This window comes from Fulmarus glacialis, unplaced genomic scaffold (assembly GCF_000690835.1).
Source record: "Fulmarus glacialis isolate BGI_N327 unplaced genomic scaffold, ASM69083v1 scaffold12204, whole genome shotgun sequence".
NCBI classification, from domain to species: Eukaryota; Metazoa; Chordata; class Aves; order Procellariiformes; family Procellariidae; genus Fulmarus; species Fulmarus glacialis.
In genome coordinates, this window is record NW_009208734.1 from 1 (window position 1) to 18510 (window position 18510).

General features: G+C 39.1%; 1 protein-coding gene across 1 annotated transcript in view; it reads left to right on the forward strand.

Annotated features, from left to right (window-relative positions):
* Positions 1-372: 372 nt before the first annotated feature.
* The window catches only part of LOC104075924 (cadherin-like and PC-esterase domain-containing protein 1), a gene marked incomplete at its 3' end in the record, with an annotated part of 27600 nt that continues 9462 nt past the window's right edge, over positions 373-18510 (forward strand). The window contains exons 1-5 of the mRNA XM_009576593.1: positions 373-473; positions 7210-7346; positions 16345-16565; positions 16828-16929; positions 17136-17223. Of these exons, the coding sequence (XP_009574888.1) occupies positions 7272-7346; positions 16345-16565; positions 16828-16929; positions 17136-17223 (486 nt within the window). The remainder of the gene's footprint in view (positions 474-7209; positions 7347-16344; positions 16566-16827; positions 16930-17135; positions 17224-18510) is intronic.

An 18510-nucleotide genomic window follows, 5' to 3' on the forward strand; every position in this document is an offset into this window, starting at 1 on the left:
CTGTCCCTTCTGAAGAGCTTATAGCCATAGGTAGAGATTGTACGATAAGTAGAGACAACATAACATTACATGAATGTTATATATGTTTGCTTTAATAAATTTTCTTATATTTTTAGCAAATGTAGTATCTTGTACATTAACTGTGGATTGGGATAACTTATTACAAAACCATTTTCTGAATGGAAAAAGGGTTCTAAATTTCGTATTAAAAATATATATTGAAAAGCAACGGATGAATGAATTGCAGAACCAACACCAAATAACCTTTTTCCTCTTTAAATGTCCTTGAAGAAGATTTCAAAGTTATATGGATGGGTGCAGTGCTGTCATTTTCACAGATTTCATTTTAATTCAGGACTGTGGTTCTCTAATTCGTCCAGAGGAGTCCTGTGGCTTGCAGCCTCTGTCTCATGAATACCTCTCAGCAATTTCGCAGACGGTATTTAAGACCTGTGAAGCTGGAGACACAAAAGGTTTGTACTTAATCCTCTTTCTTCTGAAAATTAACTCGTGCACCTCGTCAAAGTAAAACTAGAAAGAAATGTTTCCTTTTTTCTATGGACATGCACTAACCTACACACAATAAATTTAACTAATCACTTGTAATAGTTACAGATTTTTAAAACCAGCTTAATTAGTTTATGTGAAATTTTTTTGTTTAATAAGTTTCTAATCAGTGATCCACCACTGCTTGTGTTATTGTCATGTAGCCTTTAAAGTGCATTGAAATATTTCCATTAAAACCATTTAAAATAAAAATGCTTTATTCTAAATGGAAAGGATTATCTACTTAAAATAAAAATTAGCTTTAGAAAAAGAACACAACATTTTGATCCATTTGAATTTTATATTTCCACTTCTATATTGGAAACACACAAAAAAAATTACAATTTCAAACAGTAATGTATGTGTTTTTACGTACATTAATACCTTAAAAAACAAGGTGGACAAATCAAACATTATACAATAACCAATACAATCAAGACTTCTCTTTGGTTTAGTGAGAACCCGGATTACAACAGCTTGTCAGACAGGAATTCTAGGTCACAGCTGCACAAAGATTTATGCAAGTGTACTTTAACAAATCTGAGTAGTCCACAGAACTACTCAGGTATGCAGTCTTATTCATAGCTTGTGTTGTTGCTGGATTAGACAATAAGTAATTTTGTTCAATTCTTTATTAGACAAACGAAAAATAACCCAACACTCCTGTATGGTCTACTAACACAACTGTATTTTTTATCTTGCCATAGATAGGAGCAGCTTCTCACAGCAGTAAATTTGCACAAATTCATGGAATAATCAATACAAAGTAAAAGGAATGTGGGAACTGCCTGAATGCATCACTTCACATGAAACAGAAGCATATATTAATTTTGTGTTATATGAAGGGAACGCACAAAGGAGACACTGTTGTACCTAGCAACGTATTTTAATCACACAGCAAGTTGTGAATCATGAAGAAACACACCCCATCCTATGCTACTGTATCAGGACATAAAGTTCCTGACTAAAAAGCCCAAACCAAATCCACAGAAGAATCCTTCTGGGGCAGACAGTCTGTTTCTCCGGATATATAACATGCTTCTTTTGAATACTGCATCTAGCTAAGTGAAGCAGAATATAAAATACCTTTTACAATCTTATTGCGAATAATGTACACAGTTAAAATGGAAACAAACTTCAGGAGATGTAGTCTCAAAGGACAAATATATTAAACAGGGAAGAATAATTTCTGCTTATAAAGCAAAGATTGCCAAAAGGTGTCTAATGAGTCTAGAACTGGGGTTTGCTGTATCTCGCAACAAGTGGCTGTATAGTTCTAACATACATCATAACTTCCAACTGGAACTGGAAAGCATGGCGTTTTGTGGAAAATCATGCCAAATTTGTAACAACGAAATGATATCCCAATGCTGGCAGTGAACATTTTCCTAACATGTATGGGATCAATTGCAAATTCCCAGCTAAAGCAGCAACATCTCTTTTCCTTAAATAAGTTAAATATTCAGAGCAGCCAGGCAATGTCCTGTTTCCTCTCAGAAGGTGACTCAAAACTTCTGCAGAAGTAAGTCAGCATCGTACATTGTTCTTACGCCAGGGAACAGCTTAGTTGTATGGGGATACTGAGGTACTATCTCAGCAAAATGGATCTATGCTGGCAAAAGCCTCTGTTTGCGCAGACATAGGCAGAGGCTGAGGCAGAGATAAGACGAAATCTTAGTTTCTCTGAAATTAATGGTAAAACTTAGAAGTCTGCTTTGCAGTTCAGTACAACCGGGATTTCATGCCTCATTTCCAGTCCTTTGATGCAGTGCAGAGACAGCAGTTCAGGGTCTAACCAAAGGCAGAACTGACCACCTCCTGTCCTAGTCACCATGGCACTATTCTTTGGAGGAAGCTCAGCGTCTTACCAAATATGCACTTAATTTACACCATTTCTTTCTTCCTCTTTCTCTTTTTTTTCCTCTTTATTTTTTTAATCAATAAATACAAATTGGAATATTCAACAGGAGAAATTTCTCTGTTTTCATCTTGTTTGGAATGAAATTGATCATGGAATGAAATTATGATTTTTATAGCAACAAAATTCCTTTTTCCTTCAGAAAATCCCCTTTGATTCAATGGGGTTTGAATCGTAGGAAAATTACCTCTCTGTTCAGTATTGCTGTATTATCAATAATACAGAAGTCAGCAAGCACTAACCATGTGTTTGGCTCCTCAGAGGGAGAGAGAGACAATTGACAGAGACCATGAGAACCCCAAATTGTGCTAAATTCCTTCAGGTGAATCAGGCTACTGTGGAAATTTGGTATGCAGACAATTACAAAATCTGGAGGGTAAGAGATCACAGCTTCATTTCTAATGTTCTGCCTCGCTGCTATGACATACGTGTTTTAGTTGTACCCAGCTTTCCACATTTTCCACAACCATATCCAGTTTAACATAATTTTGTACAAGCTCTCTCTTTGCAATCAACAGCTATCTGGATTCAGGTCCAGCGGAGACATAAACTGATGTTCAACCAAATGAGTGTCTCCTTTGATTACAAAGAGTAAATTTCAGTTTCGATGTAAGTTTGTAGGCCTAAGGCCATTTAACACAGCTAAAAAAAAAAAATCTCTATACCCTATTCACGGAGAAAACATTCTTTAAAAGTCTTAGGATGCCAAATAGACACCAAATGTAAAAGTAAACTAGTCATAAATCAACAAACTATCTTTAGCATCAGTTTAGGTTAAATATTTACATTTGGAGTTGTCAGGTTAGCATATTTTTTTCTTTTTATATGGATAATTGTTTGGCACTATAGAAAAACTTTGATTTTGATCGTGAAAGCAAAATATGTGTATTTATGGCTATGACAATGGGAAAGGCTGAATAAAAATAAAAGAGGCTGAAAGTCCTCTCCGGAAGAAACAAAACTATCAAATTAAGTGTACAGCCTTTTTTGGTTCAAACTTTTTAACTTTACGCTAATATTTTTTAAATACAAGCTAAACAGTCCTAATGATTTTTTTTTAAAGTATATTTCTTTTCATACCATTTTAGAAGAAAAGTTTATAAAAGCACTGGCAATATTTAATCTCATATCTTAAGCAGAGGATTTATGTATGCAACTGATAAGCTGCTTTAATGAGCCAAAAATCCAGTTTACTTCCACTCTTCCTGTGGAAACCTCTTACAGCATTTCATAAAACTTTGGGTTTACCAGTCCTTAATTTGAGGATAAACTTAAACTTACAGCAGCTCTTTCTTGCTCTCAGTGAATTGTAGGTAAACTTCCCTTCACCTGGTAGAGCCGATGCTAACTCTTTTAGCTGAAGCACCACAAAACACAGGTTGATTGAAATGGTGCTGAAAGCGACATTGCGTGCTGCAACTTTACATAAATGGGAAGAAAACCAACTTATAACTGCAATAAAAAATAAGTTTAATTTCCAAACTAATAGATTGTTTGCAATGTTTCATTGTTAATTGTCTTCCTCTTTTATATATGAGTTTCATTTTATCTTTTAACACAATGTTATTTTTGAAGGATAGGAATCCATTGACTAACTTTTGTGAAGTTACAATAGGAAAAGTTAATAATAATTGGATTAAAACCACATAAATTTACATGCATCATTTAAAAAATCTATATAAATACAAAAACTGCAACTATTCTAGTAGCATTAAATGTGCTTCCTATAAACATGAGTTTATCTCCATATTTCCTTGTTCCCTCATTTTTTTACATTTGCCACTAACCTTTAGCATATGCCAAAAATGGATCTATATTTTTCTTAATATACCTAGAAAGCTATTGAATATAAATCAAACACACGATTTGAAAGAAGCTTTTCAAAAGGTACTTATCACTTTCAGTTGCCAAAGTTTAAACTTTTATTGTTCAGATGTTTCAGCTCCTCAATATTCATTTTATATAGTTCTACTTTTCTAGTTTATTACCTAAAACCAGATCAGCTCATAAATGTATGGGATGTTAAGAAGAAAATACCATAAAATGAAGGAGCTCAGATGTTGTAGACATTGCCAGAACTTTTAGGTATTTGGTTTGAAAGAAATATTACAATGTCAGGAAAAAAATGCCCAGTTTTCATATATTTTTAAAATATAAACCACTGCCCCAAAACAAATTTCATATCATTTATGAAGAGCTCTACAGCAGTGACAGTCTCTGAGTCCAGACCTCCTCCAACCAACCAGTCTGTCCCTGCTCTGCTACTCAAAAGGTGCAAAGCAGTAAAAGGTGTTCGCATGGCACCTATTGCTGCGTTACCTGAGACCTTGCACTTTTCAGTCTCTTCATACGACTGCTATGAAGCTGGGAACGAGCCTTTAGCCACAATGGCAAATGGGGTGCGGAGGGAGCATGGCAGGGGCTAAGGGCAAGACCCCCAAGTGGCGATAGAAATCTTGGAGTGTCGAAGCATGCCTGGCCCCAGTGGTGGCCAGGAGGCCACAGTCTGGAGCGAGAGACCTCAAAGCTGAGGGAGGGCCAGCGTGAGGAAGGGATTCACAATGGTCAGCACTGGAGGCTGCAAGAAAGAGGAATCGTGTAAATTCAGCCCTCAGTTTCCCAGCTGAGGGCTGGAAGAGCACTCCCTGCTCCAGAACCTGGTTATCCACTTTGTACCTTTAGATAAAGATTCACTTTAACTTCTAGATAAAAAGTCTATGTAGAATCTCACCCAGGGACCAAAGTTCGGATCTCTTTTCTTCCAAATAAATTACCAGGTTACAATCATGCTATTTTCCCACCTCAATGAATTTTGAACTTTAAAGCAGTCCTCAGCTGACGAGAAGAGTGGGGAAATGTTATCCTTAAGGACAAACAGCCAGGTGATTAGGACACAGGTGATGCAAGTTTGGAACTCCTCTTGAGCAAGGAGCACTGGGCAGCTCCATCTCCCCGCTTGCCCTAGCAGCACAAGCCTGAGCATCCTTCCTTCCTCTCCTCACACCGTGCTGAGCTGGGCTGCTTGCCCGGTGGCAGCCCTCAGGAGGCACCCGTGGGAACCAGGGGAGCTGAGCTGTGCCCACTGATCCACAGCGTGGTAAAGTCAGCATCCAGGCTTTTGTTTAGTGCCAGTCTGCCATTGTTTGCTCCACATCATCTGCAAGTGTAGCGAGGGTGGGGTGAGCGGGTTCTGCAGAGGGCAGAAGTAGCGGCAGCGGTGCAGGCTACACAGCAGCTGGAGCTGCATGGTCGTAGCACTGCGGGATATATTCCGCCCTTAGCTGTACCAGTGAGGGCTCCCATACAAACAATTCTTGATGGTTTTATTTAGAAGGACTCTTTTATCTGCTAAGACAACGCACCCTGCTACTTACCAAAATATACTCGCTTGGGACTTTTGCTCAGTGCAAGCGCAGGCTGCCTCCCTGGAAATTCCCTGGCTCCTGAGGTAGCAGCTGTCTCTCCCAAGGCCGCTGGGATCCTGCAGGGTTGCTTCACTCAGCCTCCCACTCGGTCCCTGGCCTGATAAATGTTGATAGGCAGCAGCCTTGGTTTTTTGCTGTGGCTTCTTGTGTCGCAGCAATCTATCACACACAGCCAAGCACAGCTGGCTGGCTGCTGAGCTGCTGCCTGGTAGCAGTGACGGTCACAAACTCCAAGGCCAGGTCTACTCTGCAAAGATCTGCTTTTGGAGCCGTTTGCTGGGCTACAATGAGAAACCCAGCTGTGCTAGCAAGGCCTCATGGCATTGACACAAGGACCTGGGGGCCTGCACTTTTCCTTGTGTAACGCCTTGAATCAGAGGCAAAAGCAGGTTTTGCTGGCAGAGCTACATAGACACTGGGAGATGTTGTCAGGATGGTGCTCTTGTATGGGTGAGAAAAGTGTTTCTTGTGTTGATCTGAATATAAAGGCAACTCGAAAGTTTTCTGTCTTCCTTCAAATGCTAAATACCTCTGACTTCCAGTAGGATTTTGGAAATTAATAGCTTTAGAGAACCAAAATAACAAAACCATTCAACCTTAGGTAAGAGATGCCTAAAAGCCACTGAATTTTTGTAATCCCACTTTATGCTCCTAATCTGTAAAATCATTTTTGAAAATAAGGATCAGGCTCTAATAAATCACTAATAAATAGGTTATTCATCTCACCTTACTTTCACCTTCTGAAATGTATATGTGTAGTCTGGGATGGTTCTCTGAACTCTCACAAATTAAAGAAATTAGTATTTCTGAGGAAAATCATCCTCTCATTATCTGTACATTATCTGTATAATCTTAGATTCATTTTTCTGTCAAAGGCCTCTCAAAATCTAGCTTTGATCAACCACCCAACTTTTAGAGGTTTAATGGTAGATGAGAATGAATCTTGCCTTTAGACACTTCTGAATGTGAATATTTTCTCTTCCCATTCAGCCTCCTCACCCCCTTTCCCTTTCTCGTATACCTTCTGTGGAGAAAGGACAAGCTGCTACAAGAAAGACAACGTGAACTGAGAAATGAACCCACACACGACTGTCAAATTTGAGCATTCGCAGCTCTTTCATGGAAAGGAAAAACTCCCATCCTTGCTAAATGAAAAGGGCATAACACACAGGAAGGAAATGGTCTCTTCAAAGGGTTGGGGGGCATTTAATCTAAGGAAAACTCCCATGGCAAAATACTCAAAAATATCTAGCTTGCTGTAGAATAAGGCTACTCACAAAAATACAGAGGAGATGCTGACATCCCGTTACTGTTTTCCAGGGCAGTGGATTGTTCCTTGCCTCAGCTGCTCTGACAACAGGACCTGCGACTGGAGAGAGATAATGTGGCAGCCCCATGGCTGCCGATACTCTGTGCTAGCCAAGCCCGAGCTCCAGCGCTGTGTGGAGGGCAGAAGAGTATGTAACAGATTTTACATTTTAATTCGTTTTTATTTGCCTGGATATTTAGTGTCCTGAAGCTTTAAAAACAATTTTGTGATCTGTAAGAAAAATCCCTTTTCATTATAACTGGAAAAAGATTCGGGTGGAAAATCCACAGGGATGAAAACCCACTATTATCCATAATTTAGCCTTATATGCAGACACAGTTGTCTGCTGCCATTTCGCATAGGATCTTAGGTCACACCAGTGGAGTTTCAAGACCTACGGTGTACGTGGTTATCAGTTAGACCTGCAGTAAGTATGTAAGGACTGTAAATGGAGGATGGGTTTGCATTGTTGTCAGTTTGTCTCACACTTGACGTTTAAGTTGGGTTTCTTCTGCTGCATACCTAATGCATGGCATTGCTTGTGCACGCTAATCTTACCAAGTCTTCTTGCACATTCTTTTCTTGTAGTGAAGCTTCTAAGGTGATTGCTTGGAAATACAAGGTCTCCTTAATAAGCATGCTATGACTGTAAAACTGTTGAGAGAGAGCTCTGATCTGAGGCTCAGGTACCTTACTGAGGATACAAGTATCCAGAAAGTAAGTAAGTAATTGTTACAAAGATTTTTATAGCGTATTGTCTAGGTAAGAAAATAGTAACTAAAAGTGGCATTTTGATAAAATCCCAGAGCATTTCTACATAGACAAATACAAAACCAATAGTCTTTCAGTTAACATTTCCTCCTTCTTTTCTGGTCATTTCTTGTCCTGCACAAAGTCCTTCATTACCATTTGGCTTTAGTTCTGCCTGTGGTTTTCTCCATTACTATAGAGCTGTGGGTTTCTCCTAACATATTTTTCTAAAAAACAGGTTTATATGACAGAGGAGAAGCTTGATTTGCTCCTCATGTACAAAACAAGCACTTCTGGATTGACCACAGCAAAAAATATAGAAGGATTTGATAGCTTTGCTTTGGTCTTTAATTTCCATACACATTGGGCTAGTTCAATAAGCAAACACCCTTTGGTCAGACAATTGAAGGATAGCAGAGGAACAATATGCCACTATGGATGTGGATTGCCAGGGTATTGCTGGGAGGATTATGCTGACATTCCCGCCTCCTGAATCCGACCACTCACATTCACCAGTGTCAAAAAGAGGACAACGTTTGTTAAGGGTCCATTAAAACCAAGTATATGAAACGAGTGTTTGTGACCTTGATTTCTTAATTCAAATTCCACTATTCTGACTCTCTGAGGTCACTAATCTGTTGTAGTGTCAGATGAGAGCCAGGTCCTATGTGATCTACATCAACACCATGCGAGAAAAATTTCTGTTAAATGACTTGCACTTGTCTCCCATCCTGCATCTTTTGCAGATGTCTTCTGTCATTGTCTGATAACCTTCACTGTTCTGTAGAAATCTGGTGAATCATTCCTGTTACCTTTGCACAGATGTCCATTTAACTGGTTTATTCTTTTAAAGTCATCACTAACGCATGTTCCCCTCTTGGTATATTTCTCCTATATCTTTCCCTCTGATGTTATTTTTCTCGTTGCTTTGCAGTGGTTTTAACTTTGTGTGGCATTTTGCAACAGCATTTTTGCTCCTTTCACCAAACAAATAAATGTAGAGCCTGGACCAACTCCCTCGTGTCAGTAGAACTGAAGAACTAAGAGACACTTTCTTCAGACCTAGGTCAGATGAGTAAAAATTGTCCTCTGCTTGGGTGGTAAGGTCCTGATTCTGCCTGTGATTAAGGCAAACTTGAGAATTACTTTACACAGTCTAAGCAATGTAGTAGAAAAAGTTTTTTTTTCAGGTGCTCACTGAAAGAGACTTTTGCCTGTCAGTTGTATTGTATGCTATTATATACATTTAAGCAACCTGGATCTTTCATAAGGGAGCTATTGAGTAGCCAGCAAGATATAATTCTTGTGAACAAATATATTTTTATTACACAAGAGATTTTGGTAACCATCTATAAATATTTATATTTCCTAATTTGTGATATTAGTTTCAAACCATTATATACGTTGTCTTTAAGCGCTACAGAGATCACTGACTTCTCAAACTAATGACATCATAGTTTCCATAATAAAATCAGCAGAATGTTTCAACACTGGAAATGTAAGTGGATTGCAAAAAAAGCATGAGTGCAAAACATAAGGGCAAAAATTATCAACCCAAGTGAGGACACTGAGATGATCTAGAATGCTGTTCGATTTATATTGTCATTTGCTGAAGTTAGCTAAGAACAATAGAACTCACTCATGTGTCCGCTTCTTAAAATGGGCTCAACTAACCTGTGTGCCTCTGTATTCTGGGGTTTTTTAGTATGCCACCACACTGTGAATATTCAGCTCGTGTAACTTCGGTCTCAGGAGTTCAAAATCCTTTACAAAGGAGGAGTCATGTATCATGATCTACATTTGAAGTCTTGCTCAAAGTTTATTCTGAACTAAGGCAATAAAACCTCCATACACCCCACATAATTACCAATCCTTCCTCAGGAAAGCAGACACTTGTATGTCTGTAGCATCTTTGGGTCAAATGACATCATACTTTCCATCAAAACACTAACAGCCCTCTATGACCGAACTTCACTTCTGAATACCTGCATAAAAAAATTCAGAGTCATGCAAGATTTTACCAGGAATCACAGGTAAAGCAAGTAGCAACATTTTTGATTCACTAGGCTGAAGTGTCTGATTTTGTCCTGGAAAAAATATAATTTGATTTCAGCATTCTGATCCGCTGGCTTTACTTCTTACAATTAAAAACATCATGATAAGACATTATAAACAACATAAGTGTCTGTGATTATGTTTTTTCTTTTAAATAGGTATTAATCTCTATGCCTCTGTCAAATTCCAACTATGATAACTGCAGGCTGTTTTTTTATGCTCCTTTATTAGTTTTATATGAAAAAAAAAAAAAGAAAAAAAGCCTATTTGTCTTTCTACTTTTAATGAATGTGAAGGGAAGCATGCAATGAGTTAACCACTGCTGTGCTGTGTCCCTGATCTGGGTGCGCTTCAGCAACTAATGAAATAAGATATAAAGTGAATGCTCTTTTTGGCTGAAATGCAGCACATATAAGATCAATTGTATCTTTAAGTGCAATCATTCTGTTTTTCTCATGTTTCATAGAACAGTAAAACGCAGCATTCGGGTATGTCTCTTGCTCATTAATTTCTTTTATGTATTTGTCAATGTTTCTGAAATATTTTTGTGGTCACCCAAACACAGCACTTCTTTCCTATCTGCATCATAAATAAGCCTTCAAAAATGCTTTCTAATTTGTTTTCTATCTCCAGGCTGCTTTCATGTCTTATATTAAAATTGATTTGTTTTTCAGAGCTCATCTCTGAAATTATAATTTTCTTTCTCTATAACAGAAATTCATTTTCCCTGACTATGACTTCCAATTGATTTCACATCATCATTAACTGCTATTTTAATTTGTGTGCATATAAAACTGTGTTTGAGCTAAGTTATTTCTGTCTCATAAAAATATAAGACCACCTGTAGTGAAACAATAACAGATTGGTGGAGACATGAGAAAGGATATACATCCACAAAAACAGTTTATGAGGCCTTATTTTGCTTTATGATGTGTTAGAAAGACTAGTCAGTCATATGTTTGCATTTCAGACACAGTAAACAGGTAAATTTTGAAGTGTTGAGGCTAAGGTGATTCTGGCTGAGTAGATTTTCATTCAGTCCACTTTTAATATCTGCAGTCCTTTTTCTCCTCCATTTTAAACTCTAACAAAGGGTAACGCGATGCAGGCTGTGTTGTTCTTAGGGAACTCCACATGTATGTCCTAATTGAATCAAAGAAATAAGCAATCATAATAAAAATATTATATCTGTATTATATTGGCTCAACAAAATCCTCTGTAACTGTGGTTAATGAGTTTTTGCTGTAAGATTTATACAATTCTATTAAGACATGATACTTTGATTTTTGTACAAGAACTTTAAAAAATGGGTGAAGGAAAAGGGGTTCTAACGGGTAATTATTTATCCAATTAGCAGCATATAGAAAGCTAGCCTCAATAGCAGGGGGGATATGTATTTTGTTTATCATTGAGAAATACTACTCAGAGTTTAGTCTTATAATAAAGTACCATTGAGTCATGTGTAATTAAGAACAGGAAATATGAAAAGGCAATATTTGCTGAAGTACTTAAAATTCAGCTGTTAAAACAGGAATTTTAACTTATAATTTCTTAATAATATTTTAAAGTTAAGTAGTGTTTTGGACTTACAGGTGTTTAAATTTCCTAAGTGTGGTTAATTTATAATGATAGGTCTGGTTAAGAAGTGAATTCCACTATGCTTACACAATCTTTTAAAGCCTGTAAGCTATAATAGAATTTTTCACACCAAACATTTGCAACAGAAGACACTGAAAACATCTGTCTGCATGAAAGTGTTGTTCTTTGTCTGGTAAAATTATAGACTTATGTATGCCTGATCCTTTAGTCATCCTGCAGACAAATCCCCCATTGACCTGAACAGTACATGACTAAGCCTTGTGCCAGACCGTAAAGAAATTTTCATATTCTGCACACCTGAGCCATCATTTTGCTCCTTATTGTCATAGAGCTAAATACAGAATCATCCCCAGAGCCCCTGGTTCAAATCATATTAAATACTACACGGCATGCACAACTATAGTAAGTTCATGCAACTGTGTAGAAATAAATGTGGCCGTAGCTAGACATTGAATTACAGCGAATGATTATTCTAATTCATCGAAGCTCTTGGGTTAGTTGAAGGACATAAGTTTTCTTCCTGGGGCTAAACACCACTTATTTTAGCCTTTGAGTCTTCCAAGAATTTGCTGAAAATGAAGCTGACTTGCAAAAGGTGGATGCTTTGAAAGATGCTTCCTGCTGGTCTGCATACCACAAGAAAATGTGCTTGGCCAGCTCTGCACAAAGGCAGTTTGAAAAGCAGGTACGATTACCTACAAATGTCCTCTTCTTCCACCTGGATTTTTTTTTAGGGAGAAGAAAAAGAAGAATTTGTTTATTTTTCCAGGATTTACACATGTCTGACAGTATGGTTGGACCAATAGTTGGAAGCAGATTGTTGGATGCAGACAAGGTCTTGATGAATGGGTGCTCTGTGTGTGCAAATCGGCTGTGCTATGCATCCACCAGCCTGGGATGCATTGGGTTACAGGAATGCACACCCATCTTTCTGAGATCTTCTCTCTACCTATGGGAGAGCATTCCCTTCAAAATCCCAGCACGTGCAGTTTCCATAGCGTGACTGCTGATACCCTCCCATGATGACTGCAAACAGACTTCAGAGGTCTCCATCAGGGTTAGAGGGCAGGGACCATAGGTTTCACACTCTGCAGTCCTAGTTTTAATGACATATCTTTCAACAATGCTGTGATTTCACTGTGAAAGAAGTAGCTGGAGTTAAACAGATTTACATGATTCCAGTGGTAGAGTCCTGGTATGGCTCATACCTGCTTGAACAGTCAAAGACGTCTTGACTGAAAGCTAATATGGTTGTTATAATTGACTGACATCTTTGAGGATAACCTACACGTCTGATCTGGTTTTCTGTACAACCACAAGTCCACTTTGGCTCATTTCTCTCTTCCCCACTTATATCAAGTCTTAACTATTCTCTTAGCAGACTTGTTTCTGAGTGTTCAGGTTAATTTCCCTAGTGAAACAACCTGTATTCCTCACCAGTATGATGTTGCCATCTGTCTCATTCCTGACTCATCCTGCTCTGCCACACCTTCTCCTAGGAATAAGTATACATTCCCAGATGGACAGCCAGACACTCAATAGCATTAGCTGTCTGATCTAATTTCCTGACCTTCTGCCTTATCTCCTCGTAACAAGCTCACTTAAGAGTGAAAATGGAGATGTTCTGAGACTCAGAACTTACTGCTTCAGAGATGGGCGGAGTGCAGTCTTGTCAGCCTTGTGATATTTGAAGAAGCGTACCTGGGCCCTAACAGTTATTTATTTTGTCCAGTTATACTGACTGCTCTAAAGGAATCTGCTCTGACTCCTGTCACCCCCTTCATTTTCTCAGAACATCGGGACAACAACAATAATACTATTCCAAGGCTCATCTGGTATTTTCATATGGTGCCCAGCGTAATGGCACTTAAGGGCTAGAACTGTCACTTTAAGAAATGATCTTATCTAGCTTGTCTCTCCTGGTATTGGTTTTCTAAAGGAGTGTGCTGTCCTATCTGCAGACCTGGCCAGCTAGGTACCTCAGGGCAGACTTGAAAACTCACTCATGGATCCACTGCTTATGTGTGTGTGCATGTATAAATTGTAAAGCCCTATAGTGCTAAAGTATTTAATAGTGTAAATTGAGTGAGTGTGTGTTGGGGCGGGGGGGTTGCTCTGGTTTTGACATAACGAAAAAATGGGAAAGAGGCTGATGAGTCGATCTCAGTCTTTGATGCTCTGCAGTGTTTGAGATGTTGGAAATATTTAGAATGACACTTCACACTTAAATTGCTAGAGAATACACAGTGTTGGCAAAACTAGACATCTGTGCATCATGTTCATTGGCCTTGGCCAAGATTCTTCTCTCCTTTTTTTCCCTGAAGGGTGTTGTTCTGCTATTTGAATTCAGTGATAGATGTGAGTAGACCAAATACAGTTAGAAGGAGAAAATATCTGTCAGAATCTTAGTCGAATGAAGAGTGAGATAAAAATGCCACATCTGCCAAATCAGTGTAATTAATAGCTGAATATGCTCCTTCACAATTAGAAATCCCCATGTGCAGTGATAACAAAATGGTATCATATGTTATTAGAAGTAGAAGAGAAACAGTCTAGCATGTTCTACCAACTGCTCTATGTGTGTAACCTAGTACAGCCTGTTTGTTATTCTGCCAATGATGTTCTGTGTTTTTACAGAAATGTTCTCACCCACATTGCAAGCTAATGATATCCTTGCCTTCTAATATCTGAGAACTGCTTTTTAAATAGATATACATCTAGATACTACAGTGATGGACTTATGAAATGGAGATTAAAGAGACATGGATATAGACAGACTGGAGACATTAAGAGATTTTGCAAGTTAAAAGAATTGTTTAAAACCTCAAGTTAACCTACTTTAGGATTAGGACATATTGTAAGCGTGGACTGTCTTCCTAATTGTAAATATTTGTGTGCATGTTTGTGGCTGGCAGAGAGGGGAAGAGAGAACATCCAACCAGTCGTTCTAAGGATCCAAGGATCCTTGACTTCTGTGAGTCATGTTGTGCTTGGTTTAAAGAGGTTTCTTCTGACACAATGTGAAAAGAGTTGGAAATTCCCTTGCAGGTGAGGGAGGTGCTTGTGCAGTCCAAGCATGAACAGTTTAAGAATTTACTTTGAAGCAGCTTTGAGAGGTCCAGGACAGGAGGTAAAAGAGGCTTTATATGCTCAGTGCTTGTTTTCATTTGTTTGCTACCATACCTAATCTATCAAGGGCTTCTCTGCAGCCCGCAATGGGCAAGGCATGGGATGTTCAAGTCATCTTCATGCCTATTCTTGGCCCTTGCACCAGATCAGGGAATGTTCATCTGAAGCTGCTTTTGTTCTGTGGGAACCGTCATTGGTACACTCTTGTGGCTTATTTTTACTCACAATAGGTTCATAGTGGGAACTGGAATCAGTCCCTAAAGCTGTGACATTCCTGAAGGGAATAGATAAATAGAGATGTATTAGATGAGAGAAGTCCAAGATGCTTTCACCACATAAAATCTCTAAGAGAAGCTTTGGAAATGTATTCTTGAACATGTAACCTTATGCAGTCTGAATTTTATTTGCATAACCAAATATTCAAGGTGGAAGTGGTAAAGCATCAAACCCCAAATCAAATTAAAAAAACAAACAACAAAAACCCAACTTAGAGGGTGCCAACTACCCTGAGTGCCGGAGGAGGTAGGAGAAGCAGCATGCTGCTGTGCAGAGAACAGGGCTGTTACTGTGTTATTGCTCTATGGGGTTTCTAACTCCCATTTTTACGTTTATGCTCCTCTATGTGGATTTCTGGCTGAGGTGACTGTGGTAATAACTGATTACGCACACAGTTTCATTGGCAAACCACAGTGAACTTGGGTTCTCTTCCCCTTTGGACTCTTGTCATTGCTTACATGTTCTCTTCAGCAGAAAGGGAGGAAATTCCTATCCACTAAAAATAAGGCAATTACATTAAAAAAACCCACACGTTAAGTTCTGTGGTCTCCACATACAGAGATGTTTGATTTGTCAGGGGAGTCTGCAGAATGGGTAGGAGCAAGCCCAAATGTGACTTTTTGCAAGTTCAGAGTAGCCCAGGAAAGACTGCTGATACTTGAAGTATCTTCTGTCATCCTGACAGCACTTCTAGCTGCCTTCAGGCCACAATGCTTCCTGGTGGTCACATCACACATGCCAGGACTCTATTCAGATTATCTGCCACCAAAATAAGCCCCTTTTCCCCCCCCCTCTGAAATTGCGGAAAGACCATCTCTCTACAAATAATGCAGCAGCTGCATCCATTGATGTCTGTGTGTGTCTTTCTTTGGTGTAAATTTTAATGAATCACATCTATGGAGGACAGACATTATCCAAGACGTGCTGTGTAGGAACAAACCACATGAAAAACTGGAGGAACGAAAGCAGGAAGCTGCAAGAAATCAGGAGAGGCTCTGTACTAGCAATTGGAAGTAAATATAAACTTAAGCAAAAGAAATGATCAACAAGAATGAAAAATGCAGGGCTAACTGTGCAGCTATAGCCATCTATAACCTGTATTTTTTATCTTTGAAATACATAATATAGCTTTCTGTTAATCAGATCACACAGATTTTGCTAAAGGAGAACTTCAGTATTGAGATGTCAGGGCTGGAGAACTGGCAGCTCACAGATACATTTCTTGAACGTTATAAGAAGTGTTTAAAAACCTCCAGACTAGCTATATTCTCTTCTTAGCTTTTGGTTTTTGGAATGTACAACTCCTAAGTAAGTCATATCTTTTTTTCCATCCAAAGATTCTTTTTATAGGTGACTCAACTAACAGAGGGATGATGTATTATCTAATAGAAAGAGCGAATAAGACTCTTCAGGAATGGCAAAAGACTCATGATGTTAAATGTTATCATAATATCAATGAGGGGAAAACCTTTATCAGTTACTCCTACTACCCCCAGTTTTGGATGAACACAAACCAGAGACCAACTTTTGAAAAAGCACTAGAACAACTGCTGCAGAGGTACCGTACAAACTCTATTGCTGGCTTGTTTGTATTCTCCTTCTATTCACAAAAGTGTTTAACACATTTTACAATTAACGTCAGTAAACAATTAAACATAACGTGTGCAGACCGTATTGTGTGGTTGAAAAATAGTAGAAAATGACATCAGGCCTCTGATCAGGATGCCAGATACAGTTCACTGAAATGCAATGCAATGCAGTTAAAATGTTTGCCATCTGTTTTAAGGCGACATGTGTTGTTTTTCCTTTCTGGGTTTCAGATCACGTCCCCTGGAGAATACAGACCAGACCGTATTAATTGTGGGTGGCGTTCAGTGGCTTAATTCCAATCACCTGCAGATTATCCAAAAGGTGTTGAACAGGTAATGTTATGTGCTTGGTGTTATTCCAAGTCTTGATATGATAAATTATGAGAAACAACCTAATCAAAAATTTTAAATACAAAAATTGCATTTGTTTTCTCATGGGTGTACACTTAACTGACTTTGCAAAAATAAAAATGAAGTGTCTTTTGATGTGTCTGTTAAGTAAAATGTGTATCCTTTTTTTTTGTTTGTTTGCCAAACAGGGAAAATCTATCAAATATTCTGGTAATTATCAAATCCATAGGGATGGGCTTTCACCTCCCAGTGGATGGAATACATTCTCTATCACAGGTAAGCTACAGTATATTTAGAGTGCATTTTCATGGAAGACTTGTCATTTCAGCAATAATTTTGCTGTCTGGTCAAAATATGTTACAACCTCTGCTGAGCAAGCTTTAAGTGGATCAAAGAAAGAATAATGTTTGTATTTGCTCATACGGCTTGCTGATACAGATTCAAACCAATTTGCCTTATTTCATGGATTCCGCTGCAATCAGAGCACCATTTGAGATGCCGTGCTCAGTCAGATGTCCCAGGAACCAGAAGCTCCGATACAAGCTTGCTGCCAAAGTTGACAAATCAAGCTGGGGATAGGCAGATTGCTCCTCATACCTCGTCGAGCACTGGCCCTCCCCAGGCTTCCTCCCTGGTTACTGCTGGATCAGATTCACTGGTCTGGCTGCATTGCACAGCTCTCCATAAATCTATCTTAACCAACCTATGAAGCCAGAACATTACAGAGCAGCTGGAATGTACCGGTGAATCTAGCCTGTTATTTGTATGTTAATGGGATGTTACAGTCAATTTAAATCATGTCCAAGACTCTCACAGTAACAGATGGGCTCATTTCAATGTGCTGCGTAACTCATTCAACTCAATATCTTTATTTACAATTTGGACGGTGGGTCTCTATTGAACACATATAAAATGCCTGGATGAGACAAGGCTGGGAAGCGCCGGAGGCAGAATGGAGTAAATGATGCCTACCAGCACTGCGTGTAACGCTCCAGCTATTCACAGGTGTTGAAAAGAGAAAATTATTAGCTTTCATAGTTTACGTACAGCACTCCTATCACACTGGGGACTGGCGCCCACGTCTCTTTGCAGCCGTAACACACTGCCGTATTCAGTGTCTGACTTACTGTTACTCTCACCGTTCTTTTTGCTACGGAAACTGCCCTGTCAGATTTTGCCCATTCTTTCTTTCTCAGTGTATTGGGTTTGCGTGGCCAGGTTTTGGTAGCGGCGGGGGCTACAGGGGTGGCTTCTTTGAGAAGCTGCCAGAAGCTTCCCCTATGTCGGATAGAGCCAGTGCCAGCCAGTTCCAAGACGGACCCGCTGCTGGCGAGAGCCCCGCTGCTGGCAAGGCTGAGCCCATCAGCGACAGTGGTAGTGCTTCTGGGATAATAGATTTAAGAAGGGGAAGAAACAATTGCACAACAGCAGCCGGAGAAAGGAGTGAGAATATGCGAGAGAAACAACTCTGCAGACACCAAGGTCAGGGAAGAAGGAGGGGGAGGAGGTGCTCCAGGTGCCGGAGCAGAGATTCCCCTGCAGCCCGTGGTGAAGACCATGGTG